This window comes from Acanthisitta chloris, unplaced genomic scaffold (assembly GCF_000695815.1).
Source record: "Acanthisitta chloris isolate BGI_N310 unplaced genomic scaffold, ASM69581v1 scaffold26880, whole genome shotgun sequence".
Lineage (NCBI taxonomy): Eukaryota > Metazoa > Chordata > Aves > Passeriformes > Acanthisittidae > Acanthisitta > Acanthisitta chloris.
The window spans coordinates 37,950-54,968 of record NW_008652622.1 but is presented as its reverse complement, the minus strand read 5'-3'; the positions used below and the strand labels follow the sequence as shown (position 1 = coordinate 54,968).

General features: G+C 35.2%; 1 protein-coding gene across 1 annotated transcript in view; it reads left to right on the top strand.

The window, feature by feature from the left end:
* The first annotated feature begins 308 nt into the window (after positions 1-308).
* PLEKHH2 (pleckstrin homology domain containing, family H (with MyTH4 domain) member 2) overlaps positions 309-17,019 on the top strand; it is a 49,901-nt gene continuing 33,190 nt past the window's right edge. The window contains exons 1-4 of the mRNA XM_009077966.1: positions 309-431; positions 14,347-14,409; positions 15,451-15,600; positions 16,027-16,110. Of these exons, the coding sequence (XP_009076214.1) occupies positions 309-431; positions 14,347-14,409; positions 15,451-15,600; positions 16,027-16,110 (420 nt within the window). The remainder of the gene's footprint in view (positions 432-14,346; positions 14,410-15,450; positions 15,601-16,026; positions 16,111-17,019) is intronic.

Here is a 17,019-nt window from a genome sequence, read left to right as displayed (position 1 = left end):
ACAGTAACTGAAGATTAAAATGTGTGGTGCCTCTGCTTATCAAGGAAAACTGATCACAGCCCCAAAATAATCAAAGAAATTAAAATATGCTAAACCTAAATATTACCAGCACAGATTTCAGGATTTGATAGTTACAATAGCCTTGTAGACTAATGTATTTTTACTAAACTGTAACAGTACATATACAAAATTTGGGCACATTCTTGAGGTTTATATAAAATAGTATGTATATGAAAAAGGAAGTCAGGCCTTAAATACAGACTCAGTTTGATATGGGGATCTTCTCCCTTTTTTTCTCCAGCGTAGATATGGCTGAACTTTCAGAGCCAGAAGGAACTGTGAACTGGAAGGAAAGATGTTTAACTCTGGAGTCACAGTTAATGAAATTTCGTATCCAGGCAAGCAAGATCAGAGAATTGTTAGCAGAAAAGGTAGGTCTCATGGTACAAATTTTAATGCTGTATAAATTATTCTATTTTATGATGGGAATTGATCACATGACATGATTTCAGATTACAAGTACTGAGAGTGTTTTCAGGAGGGGAAAAATAGCATTTTAAAATATATGGAAAACAGGTATGTTCTCATGCTTTGAAAGAGTTTTGCACATCAGAATTGCCAGCAAATGTTCATTTCAGTCCTCTAAGTCTGGGGATCCAGGAAGTTGAAAAGTATTATAACATTAAATTTGAAGAATATAATTTGAATATGTGCTTTATTTTTCTGATAAAGATATATTTCATTGACATATTCAAATATATGTGTCCCAGCAGTCAACTGTAATTGAGCCCATGTTTGCAGTATAAAACCCCACCATGGTATCTACCTGGTAACATTTTGGCAGAACAAGGCAAATAGAAGAGTACAAGGGACAAAACATTTTAGAGAACTATTGGAACTATGTCATCATTAATATTTACTGCAGTGAATTTCTAATTAAAAAATCATATATTCACAACTCCTCTATTCTGCTTCAAGCCAAATTTTCCATCAATTGCTCCCCCCAAAACAAAAATAAAATTCAGATAATTTTATAGTATCTTAGTAATGATACTTTTATTGTTTACAGTTATGTTAATGCTTCTCTTTTGTGGATTTATCCATTCTCTCTCTGAAGCCATAAATACATTTGCTTTATCCTTCTCTGAATCATTCCCATTTTGCTATGTTTTGGTGGGGACAACAACTAAATAGTATTAAAGCAGGAAGAAACTTACATTTTTGTATTTATGAAGAATAGTGGACGATGTACAAAGTTATGTGCTCTGGTCCTTTCTTAATAATGCTTAACATTTTGTTTTCTTTGAGAGCTGCATTAACAATCAAGCATGTTTTCATGAAGATAGCTATCTTGATTCCAGGATCTTATTCAAAGTCCTTTAGATTGCTATATTATGTGCCATTGACTATTTTATTGACTAAATCTTATAAGGACCTGCTTGTAAATCTTTCTTGGCAGGAAGCTTCTATTATTCCTGAATAACAAAATACCACCAAAACCTTTGTCTCTTCATTGCCCAGTGTCCATGTCTACCTTGAACAGCCCTGAACAGATCTCTGCAGATCTCCACTGACAGCTGCCAGTCATTATATGAAGTAATGAATAACATACTGTCTTCATTGAGCCAGATTTTTAATTTGTGGAGGGACATTTGCTCCTGCCTCATGGCTTTTGGTTTCCTTTAAATGCTTTGCAAAATCCAAATAATTACTTAAGCCAGACCCTCCCTATCTGCAGCCTTGGTGATCCCCTCATAAACTTCATTAGTTTGGTGAGCCAACACCTCTTTTTTTTAAAAGCCACTTTGACTCAATTTCCTTATCTGTCATACTTATCCACATGCCCCTAATTTTGCTCTTATATTTTCTACTAATTTGTTTACTACAGATACCAGACTTAAGATCAATAGTTGATTCAACTATAAAGTCCAGCTCTCGATTCAGTATAATTTAGCAGTTTAGTACTATTCATTTTATCTATTTTATCTATCTCTTTGTATCTCTTTATCTATTTTTCTATCCTATGGAGGCACAAAACCTCAATTTGAGATGAAAAAAATGGAATAAAGAAATCTAGTGCTTTATGGATTAGACTTCTTTCATAAGGTAGGCATGAAAATTTATGGTAATGTAAAATCATTTTTAATAAAAATCATGTCTAATAATACCAACTTCCACTGAATTGTAGCTTTACAGTTGGTACTCCAAACAGTTCTGCTTTGGCATGACTGAAAATATTGCTGTTAGAAAACTGTGTAGTTGAAAACTCTTAATTGTGTACCCAGTCCTGCAATTTTTCCACTACTCTCATTGAAGAGGTATTGCAGAATATTAGGTTTTAAAAGAACAGCAAGCTATTCAAAAGCTTTGAAATTTCATTTTAAAATAATTTTTAAAAAAATTAAATAAACTACTTGTGTCTCATTCCAGTTAGCAAGGCTCAGAGATGGGTTGGTAAGTTGTTATGATCAGTCTTGGAGGAGAACATCTATCAGAGTACAGTACTGACTGCTGTAATGCTTAACAGATTATTGGAGGCTTACACAGTTGGAGCTATTAGATCATATATGTCTGTTCTATCTGTTTACCCCATTTGGATCACTTCATTTTGGGGTGGAAGTCAAGTGGCTAAACACTGGATGTGACTTTGCTGGGGACTTTCCAGCAGCTCTAACTACCATGTTTTATTCAGCTGCTGCTGATTATAGTTTTGGCAACCAAAAAGTTAAGATTCACGAACAGCACTTCACAAATCTATCTGAGTTTAAAGAAAATATTTTAGAAATTTGAATGCTTTGTATTTGACTTTTCACTTTGTTCTTTTACTGTTTGCATTTATAGGCTCTTAACGGCTAGAAATATCCTCTTCAGTTAACAGAAATGTGTGCATAATTGTATCATTTCAAATATTGACATTGCAAAGCCAAAACAAACACAGTAAGAGGGATAAAATCACAAATCTTCAGCAATGTGCCTGAAACAAAGCATTCAAAGGCACATTATTCTCTCTCATCCGTGAGAAACTTGACTCCAAAGTAGATTACAAAATCTTAAGAACTTGTCATGTTAGTGCCCTCTTGTTTAATTTGCCTTATCTTTCTCAGAAATTTTAGAAAAAGCCAAGAGTTTTACAGGAGTTATACATGCGAGAAGCATTTTCTATTGAGGACCACAGGTCCCGCAAGTATTCAGTTGGGATAATTTATTATATTACTCTCCAGAGCACAACATTAGCAGATTTCGTAGAAGATGATCCTTCTCCTTTCTTTGTCACTTCCACTTTTTAATATGAGCCTTTAATTCATAAACTGCAGTTCAGTTGGGACATGCAACAAAGACTGGTCAGAACTCATCAAAATTGGACCATATTTATCTGCAAGTTTAGCAATCTTGTACAATTCCAAACCAACCGTGTTCAAAATGGGCACTAGAGTCTTTGTGTGTCTTTGTGTGTTTGCCAACAATCCAGGGTTATTTTTTCACATATCTTAATTTTTGAAATTATACAAACAATTCTCAGTATTTGTTAAAGGAGAGATTCACTCTCACTAGTTTGAAATTAAACTGCATGGAATCATTACTCAAAAATGTATTCAGGAAATAGCAAAGTTAATAATGAAGACCCAACTGACCAGTCCTTGATGGTCACCCTGCTACTAATGACAAAAGAATAATACAGCAAATGTCAGCCTTTATAGATTTTTTACTTGTTATAGAAGGAAACAAATTGGCAAAGCACACAAGTAATTCTCACTCTTCCTTTGATTAGCACAGGCCTTTGTTTCTGGTTTTGTTTACAGCTGTCTCTATGCTATGAAATGTGTTCTAGAACATGAAACAATAAGACCAGACAGTACTCAACTTCAAAACAGCAACAGAAATCACAGTACTATGATGTGCCAGACATAAAACCCTGTGGGTATTATATTGGGTAGTTGGTGTAGAAAACAGAGTAAGAATGATATTGAGACAAAAACAGGTAGTCTCTACGGGAAGGTAAGAGAAATTAATTGATGGTAACTCTCCAGCCTTCCTCTTCTGCATGTGTTTGAGAGGTATCTCTTAAAGACAGTGAATCAGGAAAAGGAGTTTACATCCTATTACACTATGTGTATGACTTGTCAGACACTGCCATTGGGGTTTTCCCCTTATATTTGTTGTATAACTTAGTCTAAAACCAGATTTACATACAGGATAGCTTGAATCTGTTCATTTCCCATATTTGTGGCTGTGACCTATGTGTTTCTATAAATGTATTCAGACTGTGAAGTAATTGAAGTACTTTCCTTATACACTAGAAATCAAATATCTTTGCAAAGTTATTTTTATTGAATAGTGCCCCCACAAATAAATGAACTATCAACATGAAAAATTTTCAGTATGTTATTCTAATAGGTGTGTCCTAATTTAGAAAAACAAACTATTTACTGTGCTCTGTAAGCTTAGCAAGTACTCATCCTTGAACCTCAGTGGTTGAGGAGTTAGAGAAATTTGCATTGTAAATGTGTTCCAGCAGTACAGCTACCAGCGCTTAAATTTTTTAGTGAAAAAGAGAGAGAAGCAAGGGAATATCAGTGTTCTCAGAAAACTTAATCCATTCACTGTTGTTTATTTGTCTGAGTTTTTAATATTTTTTTCATTTTGCCAAGTAGAGAGTCTATATTTATAAATCTAACGTGCAAAGAAAGAGACCTTGTTGGAGTTTTAAGCAGAAGCTGCTGCTGTAAGTGGGAGAGGTCATTACAGGAATTTAAGGAATGATGTAGAAAGTATCCTGGTATGCCAAATTTAGGATCGCTGTGGAACTGAGTTTTAAGCAGAAGCCTTTATTCTAATGCATCTTGAGTGTTACGTTTGTGAAGAGTTTACTAAACAAAGCAATGTTGGATAAAAGATTACAGTATTTTACTGCAAGTTCAGCTTCCAGTTAGCATTTCAAGTCAAAGTTCGTGACCCTCATTCTTTTCATAGTACGTGTATTTTTCACCTAAAAATACGTGTGCGACATCAGGTATAAAATTAATGTTCTTCTTACCACCAAAAAGTAATTTTAGTAGGAGAATTACATAGCTGTGTTAAATTCCCACTTGGGCAGCCTTCACTGAATTTCTCTTTCATCAGACCTCATAAGGACTGAATATGGCACTAATCCAAATGTTGCATTATGGGCTGTCCAGTAATACTTAATATTCACATGAATGTCTCCAAGTTTGTTTCCTGCAGTGCTGAGGGTCATTATGTTATGCTTTAAGTGATTTTCAGCAAATATAAATGATTAAGAGTGAGAATTATTTTCATATGTATATTGATTTCTATGCTTTTAACCTTCCATTTGGATATTCTCTGTATACGTGCTCAGCTGGCAACCAGGTGTGTACGTGACAAATGCAATAATATTTATACTTTCTGTACAGATTATGAAAACTGTATGGTAACCAACTTTTTGGCCAAATACTATTTCCAGTGTATTCCAAAGCATAATACATTTTGGACTTCATCTTACAAACCAACAGCTAAGTCCATGTCCCACAGTATTTTTATTCATTTCACAGTCCTATATATGGTATGTCATTTGACATTTGAAAATGAAGCAGATGCAGTTATGTTTTGTTATCTCTCGCATGACAATTTCAAGTTTAATGTTTTTGGAGGAAAAGTCTATAACACATTTGACTTACACAGTGATTGCAAATATGAAAAATTTTTGAAAAGCACAAGGAGTATTTCCATTTGCATTCAAAGGGTTATGAAGGAAGCAAAGTAGCACTGAGCCAAAATTGTTGCTATTAAAGAACTTCATCATGGAAAATATTTCATATGCAATTAGGAAGATAGAAACAGGAGAAAGCAAGAAGAGTTAAAGAGAATAAAAGTTTATGCGGATACAGTCTTAGGTTTGTTAAGCCTTTTTAGTACCTACACCTTTTTCTTGCGTTTCAATTTTATGCCTTTTCTAATATTAAGTTTATGCTATGCCTTTTTATAACTGGGGTTTTTTGTTTTGTTGTTTTTATACATCTTAAAACTAAATTGTTTCTAAGGAGGCTGAAGATGGAAAAAATAAAAAAAGAGAGAACTCAGGAAGCAATAAATTAGCTGTTCTTGTAGAGGCCTGGCTGGGTAATGGCATGAAGAGCACAGCCCTTGCTGTGAGGACAGAGGATAAACACCTTCCCTCTGGTGGTACAGAGATGAGGGCATCAGTTCTATTCCAGCCCACCTGAGATGGGGAAGTTGATGGAAGCTGTGATAGTGGGCAGCCACCTGTGCAGGTCCTTAGCCAATCAAATATTTGTTTAGCATTTCACTTGTAGGAGCTACAAGATGTTTTTTCTCAATTTTTCATGGTGAGAACTCTTTGCTCTTAAAAATTATGCATTTAATTTTCATTCCCTCAGAGAGTATTTTCAGGCTCTAAATACCTGTTGTCATGTCTTCAAACTGCAATATGCTACCTCACATATACTTCTGGAATCTCTTGCACGTTTACCATTCTAAGTGTCCTGAAACTTCATAAATAAATTCAGATTCAGTCAAGTTTTCAATTTTTAAAATGTTGGCAGTGAGTGGTACCTTTGTTTCTTAAGCCATCATCTCTCAGGCAGTGGCACCAAAAAAGAGCCTCCCATTTCAGATGGACGTTCGTGTTGTGGCTGTAGTCAGAAGTCACAGTTCAGCAAGAGGTAGCAGATTTTCCACAACTGCAGTACAATGATCAGTACGAAACAAAGTAGATGAACAACCAGTTCTTGATACATTTCTCTTTTTCATGTTAAGCACTATGTGAGACTTCTTTCATTGACTGCCAAAGTGCTTTGATACATTTTCCCCTCTTGCTAAATATTATCTTCACTTTTTCAAGATTTCGAATGTTATGGTAATGTCTCTGTGCTAGAGTGGTGATCTGCCTAATTTGTATTTGATTGTGTCTCTGCAATTTAACTATAAAGACAATATCCAAGTTGGAAAAGATGACAGCCAGAAAGAGTGAACTTTCCTAGTGTTTTACCAGGCTTAAGGAAGTCCTATGAGTGACATTGAGAAAAGCAAAATTGTTCAGCCAACATGACATGCTGCTCAACTGTCCTTCAACTACATTGCCTCTCCAAATCCAGCTGCTGACTTTAACTTTTTTGAGTCTGTATATTTACTGGCAGCTGTCCTAGGCCACCAATACTGGAAGAGTTCCCTCTCTGGGGTTTTCTGTTCTATATTAATTCATACAGTTTTCAGGAAGAAATCATTAATTTTACTACAATGAACTCAACTGAGATATGAAATATTGTTTTTTTCATATGTACTTTTCCCTTATTAAATGAGCACTAGGAAAACCTTTTGAGCTAAATAATTCTTAAAATTGTGTTTAAATATTGAAAAGAACTTGAAAGAAGTAAAGTATAACTCAGTGGTAAAACTGGTCTCATCATGGAGACTAATAGAAATTTTGAGCCTGATCATTTTGGAAACTGAGCAAATAGAAACTGATAATTTTTGGAGGTTTCATTTTGTTCCAAGGAGAGGCTTTTGTGCTAAGCACAGCTCATGTGAATGAGCTGAATGACTATAAAAGGAGAGCTAAGAGAGACTTGCAATTAAGAAGTGCCTTTTGCCTTAACTAGGAGAGCAGTGCCAGAAGTAGCTGTAGTTAGAAGTGAATGGGATTGTGACTGAATTACTAGCTGTCTGCAGAAGAAACAGGAGGAGCATATATATGTCTGTGTACATGTGTGTGTACACATGCACATACATATATATAACTTTGATGTCAGGGAACCAAATTGTTTTTACACTCCATAATTCAGTTTGACAGAGAGAGACAATGAAGAGGAGTGAGTTAATTGGCAAGTTTGCAGAGGAATAGTTGACGCTGCTTTGTTGATGAGAAGAATTGTAGCCTTTTCCCTTTTAATTGGTACTAAAAATGCAGAAGATGGGAGAAGAAAAAACATGGGGCTGCACTAAAAAGGGGAAGCTTGCAAACTGCCACATTGTGAGGACTTAGCTGTGTGTTGCAGTAGTCATAACCAAGGAGGACATTCAGGTGGGATTTGAAGGAAAAAATAAGGTTGTAGCTTTTGGGGTTTAAGCTAGGTAACTAAGTCTTTCATCTGAAGATCTTTTCTTCATGTAGGAAATGACAACAAACAGTAAAATTTCATATACTATGAAACCCGTAAAATCATCAAGAAAATTCACCATGCTTGGTCTGTGAGAAACTGAAGGAGCGTTTGAACCCTGTGGAGACTTAACCTTTAGCATTAGCCCTTTTAGGGAGATTTGACAGAAAGATTAGGTTCAGAAAGCAGTGCTTCATTTTGATGGTTAAAAAATTGAGTACTATTTTTATTGGTTTCATCTTGTTCTAGGGAAAAGCTCTTGTGCCAAAGTATTCATTTTTCACTGAAGGCATATGTGCATAATTTTATAAGTATAGGTGGGTAGATTTATGTGACAAAACGGATTTCTATTACTTAGTTAAAATGCAAAGATGTTCTATTAAAGATAAGTCTTTTTAATTATTGTGTTCCCTTTGGGATAAAAAAATCAACCAGTAAAGAATAAAATATTTCTTCCCTAAGGCATGTGCTCATTCCTTCTTTACAAATTATCTTCTTGGTTATTTTTCCAGTGAAATATTAGTATCTTGATTTTACATCTCTGCTCTTTAGGTGTTTTGTCTATATAGCTTAATTAGTCAGGTCATATTTTAAAGTTTGTTGTTGTTTATAAAGATTTAGCGCTGTCCTTACGGAGAATACGTAATACATAGAAGAGAAATGTCATGACAAAAGGAATAATGTTTTAAAGTGTGGATGGAACATACCCAGTCAGCTTTTTAATATATGAGTTACAGAAGTAGGAGGAATATTACTGTGTTTTCCTAAGCTAAACCATGAGAAGAGTGACCTTTCTGTAAAAAGAGTATGTCATACTTCTAGAACAGTTTAACCATTGCTTTTAACTCACAAATGTATTCAAGGCTTTATACATGTATAGACTGGGCATGGCATATGGTAAAACATGAAAACAGGTGGTCATCAAAGCCATTGACAAGCAGATGACTTGCTTTTAAGCAGTGCTGGCTCTTTTCTTATAGAAATGCAGAGATTTGTGGAAATATTTGGGTCAAAACATAGAAGTATAGAATCACAAGGTGAGATCTTGGAGATCTGGAATAGCATAGATCTAGAAGGCATGTTCTTCAAACTGTTTATAAACTTATCCAGCATCACATAAAAACCCAGATCTTTTACCTTTATAGCTTCTATTAGAAGGCAGTTTTAAAGTCTTTTTGAGTCATTGTGGAAATGAGGGTCTTCTAGTTCTCAGCCTGTGGTTATTCATCTTCTGTTTGTGTCTGCTTGCACTTTTGAAAGATCATTGTAGGTGTTTTTATCCCTCAATTGCTTCTACTGTTTGTATATTTACGGAAGCAACCACATACCCAGGTTTCTTTGGTTTGGGTAAGTCCTGTGTGGTGTGAGGACTGATAGTTCATTGAATCTAAAAATGGACAGATTTACTACTCTTCTTTTTATATGGAACATTATTTTTCAATCACAGATGGTTTGGGCTTTTTGTTCATATGATGAAGAATTGAAACATTGAAATGCAAGGAAAAAATAGACTCTAAACATACCACTCTCAAATCACTGGAAGTTCTGCGCTTCGTCAGTGGACAGGCTGCATTTCTGCTTCAGAAACATTAGGTTTTAACTCATTTTTTGTCTTTGAAAACTTTGGCCTGTTATCAGCATGCTTTGAAATGTGTACAGAGAAGTGATGCTTTTCTGTTTCTTCATAAATGGTCATATTTTTTCCTATATTTATTTCAAAAGGGTTTTCGAAAAGCCTATGTTATACAACTGTGTTGTTTATGATATTAAAAAACAAGGAGACAGTGCATTATGCACTGATTATAATGTGAATTTCTAACATGAATGGGACAAATTGTTATGTAGAAAATTGACTTGGATAAAAAATTAGGGGTTTGTTCCTATACATAGCATACATTTTTCAGATTTCTAAAAGGAATGAATTGCAACCATTTTTGTTCCTAAAATAAAATATTTCCTTTAAAATTAATAAGTATTTCAAATACCAGGAAAAGTATAATTTTAGTGCTGTAATTTCTCTCTAATACACATTACAGGAACAATGATGTCTGTATGTATATATAAACACATACTATATGTTTTGCTTTTGTATGATACAAAATTCCTGGTGACTGTGTGTTGTGCTTCAATGTCCAGACCTCCAAGGCAGTACACCTCTTTGGTTTTATTGCTGCCATATTTCTTCAATGCATTCAGTATTTATTCATATGTAGCATTTCTCTGTTCATTGTTTGAACAAAAATAGCTGAATTTGATGAGTGACAGATGTAGAGCAGTTATTTCCCTACTAAGTTTAAAAACAAATCTGTTTCTAACAATAGAAACTGTTTTCCATAACTCAGATAATTGATGCAGTATGCACTAACGCATTTCCTCAAAATTCTAAGAGGATTTTTCACTTAAAGAGAGAAGGAGAAAGTGTAGGTTAAAGTAGCAGCCTGTTTTTGTACCTGTGTTTATAATATTCTTTAGGTAGTATGCATGTATTTTTTTTTGTTCGTAAGACTAAAACATTCATTCTTTATATTTAAGACTGTAAAATCAAACCCAGTATAGACTATGGCAGGACATCTCTGAATTCTTACTGAACTTTGGAAAGAGCCTGCACCAACCCTATGTGGGTGACAAGACTATTCTTTATAAGCTGTTTGTTGAACTGGGGCATTATTTCAAGTTACTTCATTCAGGACATGATGGAAAATCAAGCATAAATATCCTTCACATGCCAAATGTTCTCAGTGACATGCTGGCCCACCATGTTTCTCCTGGGAAGCCAACTTTATGTCCATTGATCCTTTACAGACTGCAGCTCATTCAAGCAATGTCAAGCCTATAATCTAACAGCTGTTATACATTTCCATCCAGCAATGATGGCAATTTGCATAGATGTATATAGAAAGAAATCGGTGACACAGAGGTCTAATTCAACAGACTTTTCTGGTTTTCAAATCATGGTCTGTATAAAGTCAGAGTTGGTCATCAAGATTCAAGATGCAGCCATAGGTAAGAGTTCTTCTGCATCTATGGGGCACACTGACCTCTGCCTCCACATGTGGGTATGGCTGCAGTTACCTGCCGCATCATGAAGTTAAGTTTAGGTAATATTTACCTTTTTTCTTTCCGTTTGAGAATCTTAAGCTAACAATCCATGCTCTGAAATTGTCTTCATAGTCACTCAATAAACAGATTTATCACTGCGTTTTACTCTTAACTAGTACAAAGCACAACTTGATTTAAACACTTAGCTATTAGCCCAGTCACATGCTTTCACCTTCTCTCTTTCATCTCTCTCAGCAGTGCTGTGACCATTCTTACAAAATTCCCCAGTAACTTAAGAGGAAGGTTTAAGGTTAGATTTTGTTTATGAAGAGACATCCTGCCCTTGGAACTAGTTCCAATCTATTGCTCAGCAAGTTTGAGATCCTTCAGAATATCCTAAAGCAGTAGGTTTTTTCTGTTTAACTTCACAGAACTATAGAGTAGCAAAGCAGTCAAGAGTGTAGATGTAAATTTAACTTTATCAGGCAAAACCATTTTGTGGGTTGTTTAGAGATTATTTATGCAAATGGGAATAAACTTATTTTTAAACTTTCATTATTGTCACAGTAGACCCTGCAAGACAAACCTAGATAAACTCTAAATAAAGGGGAAATCAGAACTTACTTAGTAATTATTATATAGCATCAAATTATTGAAATGCTGGTCAATTTAACTGTAATGGGAAGTGCTCGTGTCTGGTAACTATGGTATTCCATTCTTGCTGAATAATACAGATTGCTTTTTTTAACAGGAGCCTCCTGAAATAAATTGAAGAGCCTTTAGAAATTTTGCAAATAAAATCTCACATTTAGTTGTTGCCAGGAAGCTGATTGACGTATCCGTATTGTGAGACCACTCAAAGCTTCTTAGCATACCTCCTTGAAATAGTTAACTGTTAAGGAAGCAAAAATAAACCTTGTTCTTCCATTTTTAATCTCTGAATGATCTTTTTCTTGGTAATTATTCTTTCAGCTCATTTGGCTCCTAGCTTTACATTCGTCTTAGCAACAGCTTTATTCATATCATATTCTTTGTCCCTGTAGTCCACATGAACACATTATTATGTTCCCAGTCCTGTGCAACAGTATATCTTCCAAGCAGGAGGAGCATTGAGCAGTTTCAGTGCACAAACATGGAAGGCACTTGAGTCTTTAGTGGTCTGAATTATCCAGAACTTAAATTGTTCCATAGAAGAGCAGTGATACAGCTTAGAGCTTGTACAATGGTTCAGTGATTATTATTACTGGATTATCAGGTTTTAATTCCATTTATTGAATCTGCCAGGTTTCTGATATGACCTTACTGCTGAAATGGATTTTACTCATGGGACATAAATAAATTGCCAGTTACTGCCATGCATTCACAGATTGTTTGCCTGTGAAAGTTGATGATCAACTTGTTGCTCATCAGCAATGAATTTCTCATTATAAATATCTGAAGGAGTTTTCTGTCATAATATTAGAGAGTATTAGTTCATTATTGATATAATAGCTGGACTTGTACTTGGTTTAGCACAGAGCTCTTACTACAGTGGAATGTTAGCTGATTGTATATTCAGAAGTAACCTCTATTTATGAATCTTTCTGAAAAAGAAAAAAATCACTGAAAAAGGAATGTCTGAAAAATTATATTAAAGTGAGGTCACATAAAGAAGAAATTAAAAACATGTGACCAGAGAGGAACAAAGAAGGCTTATCTCCCTGTCCATCTGCCTGGACTGTACATGAATGACTGGGAAGATCATATCCTTAGAAGTGTTGTTGCAAAACAACTCACTGGGGACCCAAGCATAACCATGAGGATTGTGAAATGTTTGTTGCTCTTTTATCAGTGGTGTGTTGTGGTATTATGATGTAGGTTTTAGGTTTTTGTATTGTATGAAAAAGTAATAGAAGGTCAGTCACAGCTTTTTTTTTTTTTGTGTCCGTGAAAACTCATTTTCTCCATTTTCAGTTATTGATTGATAGAAAATGATGCCTCTGTGTCCTTGTCTGGATGAGGTGCTAAAAGTTTCTTGTGATTGACAGCATAATTGGGAAGAGAAAGAAAAGATATGGAGAGTGAAAAAGAAACTGAAACATGCCAGAAATTGAGTACAAATGGGACAGGATGAAACTGATTATTTTAAAACCATGCAGTGAACTGGAGAAGGACTAAATGTTATTTGTATCATACGCTTTTCTATGAACAATTTTCAAGCTGAATACTGAGTGTCCTAATGTAAATTATTTGATGTTTCTTACCCTTCAGATTAACTGAGATCTTAGGTATTTCCTGAGAACCAGTGAGTCCTTAAGTAATGGAATACCTTAGGTACTTTCAAGTGTTACTTCAAACCGTGGTTTACTTTTTTAAAAAGTCACCACCAAAATCAGACTGGAGAACTCTTAACAAAATGTAGCAAAATGTAAACAAAGTGTATGTATCTGGCCTCTTCTGTTCCATATTGCTGGGAAAGCCTTCAGAATTCCAGGTAAAATGCAGCGGTTTTCCGGGCCCTGGGAAAAGGTCCAGCCTGTGATTCACTGAGCATCATTATAAAGTGACAGAGCAGGGTCTCCTACCACTAAGAGGTGACCTGCACTCCTCATGTTGCCCTGCTCTCCCTACTCATCCACTGCTACTGTGCCTTTTCATATTTCTTTCTTCTGTGGAGCACCTGAGGCTTCTGTGTCCCTTCTGCCGCATCTTACCTTCTTTTGCGCAGAGGGTGGAGAATTCCCTTGTAGTGTGATTCCTCCTAAAAGCTAAATTTGTCAGTTTCAGGAGAAATAGTGGCCAAATTGTATAATGTGACAAATGCCCTTTAGTCTTGCCAGTTTTGGAAGCACATGAGGAAGCTTAGCACTTTCTAAGACTCTGAGCCTGCATGAGGAAAGTTTCAGGGATATTGTCAAAGGAATTTCTACTCTTGATAGCAGGGGAAAAAAGCAGTATGTTATATAGCAGCCACGAAATTATACTTTGAAGAAAATTCTAATTTTTTTCCTATAGAAAAATCTTTGCAATGTTTTCATACAGTCATGAGGATGAATTCTTTTCCCAGTGTGACACGCTGTTTATCTTTTTATTTTTATGCTCCTGCCCACAACCTGCCCTTTCCTTTTTCAAAACAGACCATGAAAATATCTTTTTCTGGTGACAGGCAGGAGGCATAGCCATTTTACTCTATGTTTTTATATACCTACAGATGCAGCAGCTTGAGAAACAAGTTATAGATGCTGATCGTCAAGCAGAGAGAGCATTTCACCAGGTATATATACACTGAAAAATATATATGCTCTGGGCAAGGTACTTTAATCACATGAAATTCAGAAAACTGCTATTTTTCTTAAGTACTTCTCCAAAGGGAGAAAACAGTTTCTCTAAATATCTATTGATTTATCTTACCAGAGATGTTCTAACATCTTCCTTTGCTATCCAGCTCAGTTCAATAAAATCAAAGTTAACATCCCAAATCAAAAATAGATGCATGTAATGAGCTTCATTGATGCATCATGAGTCGTTGATACATGATGTACTTGGAAACAAAAGAGAGAGGAAACAGTGACCTATTTTAGAAGATCTGTAAGAAAATAAAATTGGGTTATCCAATACAGTCTCTAAATAGGACTATTCTATGTTGTTTGTTCCTCTTGTAGAAATTACATCATCTAAAGAATGAGATCTTGGCTACATTAAATTTAACCAAAGTTGCTTTTTGTTTCCAAATGGCAGATATAGCTACTGTAGATATTTTATGAACATATCTCTGGTATTCCCAAAACAGTCTTCGTATCTTACTGTGAGACAGATAGAAACTGAAAATTACATGATTAAGAATGTTCATGTACTAATTTGGCTTTAGAAAACATTCCTGATTACAAGCCAAGTACTTTTAAGGCTTTTTTTTTAGAATGTTACTGTTAATTTGCTGGGTTTTTTTACAGTATGCAATTGTTTATTTATTAAAACATTGTTTATCAAGCCTAACTACAGCTCCCTGTAGATAAATTGCATTCTTCCCATATTGACATTTCTAAAAGCATGTGTGTTACAAAACTAGAAGTCTCTCACAGATGCTAACAAAATCTGTATGAGGTCTTTCAGTGTTTTGCCAGTCCTGTTGGTGTTAGATGCATAGGGAGACATAACGAACTGTGGGATTTCTTTTCAAATAGGCTTTAGAACTTTTCAGAGTTATCTTGAATCTTAAGTGTGGAGGCAATTTTAACGATCTATTTTGTGATTAAATTACTACCTCTAACTTGGAATACAATGTTTCTTAAACTTTTATGTTTGACTTTCCAAATAGGTGCAGGTCATGGAAGAAAAATTAAAAGCAGCTAATGTTCAAACAAGTGAATCAGAAACCAGGTTGTATAAGAGATGTCAAGATCTAGAGATCCTGATCCAAGATAAAAATGACATAATACAAAAATTGGAGCAACAACTTGAAGAACAGGTTAGTAATAATGGTGTTATAACTGAGGAACATCAATTCCATTCTTAATTATACAAAAGGAAAATAAAAATTAAGATCAATAGAGGATAGAAAAGTTGAGCATTATTTCTGTTGTTTGATGAAAGAGGTTCCCATTAGAATTAAATCATTTGAATAAGGTTTATTCACTTGCAAATTATGCTCTGGCTTCCTTTGAAAGAACTTAAAACTTTTAAAAGGGAAAAGATGTTCTTGCTCTTTCATTTTCCTAAAGGAAAAAAGCAACAACAGCCTCTGTGAAGGCCCTATTCCTCATTTTTTACAGATCACCATATATTGCCCAGGAGCCTCCATTACTTCAAGCAGTCTTTGGATTTGGTCTGAAGATAATACTCAGGCAGACTGTATTACTCAATGAAAAACATACTTATGTCATTTTTTTTCCAGAAGCAAATAAGACTTCAAGAAGCAAAAATCATAGAAGAAAAAGCAGCTAAAATAAAAGAATGGGTGACAGTCAAGCTTCATGAGGTATAACTCTTGCTACAATACTGATACAGAAAATATAATGGTGTGACTGGATAACCCTTAGACTTTTTGGCTGTAAAAGGGCTTTGTGCCATAGTAAAAATAAAAAAAATGCTTCCCAGTTTCATTGATCTTATAGTTATTTGCTTGAGAGAGGAGAAATGAAAACAACAGCACAGAGTGTCGATGTCACTTGAATTCTGATGTCTGATTTGATCAGCTAGTATGTCTGGGTCCTCTTTACAGAGAAAAGGGCTCAGAGCTGCTTTGAAAGGTCAGCTTCTCCACTAATTGAGAGGGCTTAGCTGGCAGACTGAGCTTGCTCAAGCAGATGCCTTAAGTGTGAATAATCCCCAGAAAGCTGACCAAATCTGCAGGGGCCTGGCAGAAAAAAGGATTCAATCATTTTTTATTTCACAATGCCCACAGTGCCCTTAGTCATGAATAGTTTCAGAGGCACTGGTTCTAGTCTCAGGAGACCAGTAGTCTCTCTTTTTCCTCTGCTGTGGTAAGGTAACCATGTCTTTGCCTTGCCTAAGGCTGCCAGTTTTGGTGTGCAGCTCTGCTCTCTCGTCCTTGCATGTGTAGAATTTAAAGTTGCCTATTAAAGTTAAAATCCAACTCTGTTGTGGCTAACTGGAAGTTATACTCCAGTTGAAAAGCAACTAAATTAGTACTTTTAAGGTAGGAAACTAGAAGTAACCTTTAGTTTTAGGCTCTGAGGGGAGTTTTGGAAATAATTTTTAAAAAATGCTATTAAGTTTAGCCAAAATTACCTTGAAAAAGTTTGGACAAAATCAAGTATGACTCAAACTATTTATTTAGTTTGAAAAATGGAGAATCTCAAGCTAGTTTCACAGATGTGACCAAGTGTCACTCAGTGGGAGGTGGAATCACTGACTCCCTTCTGTG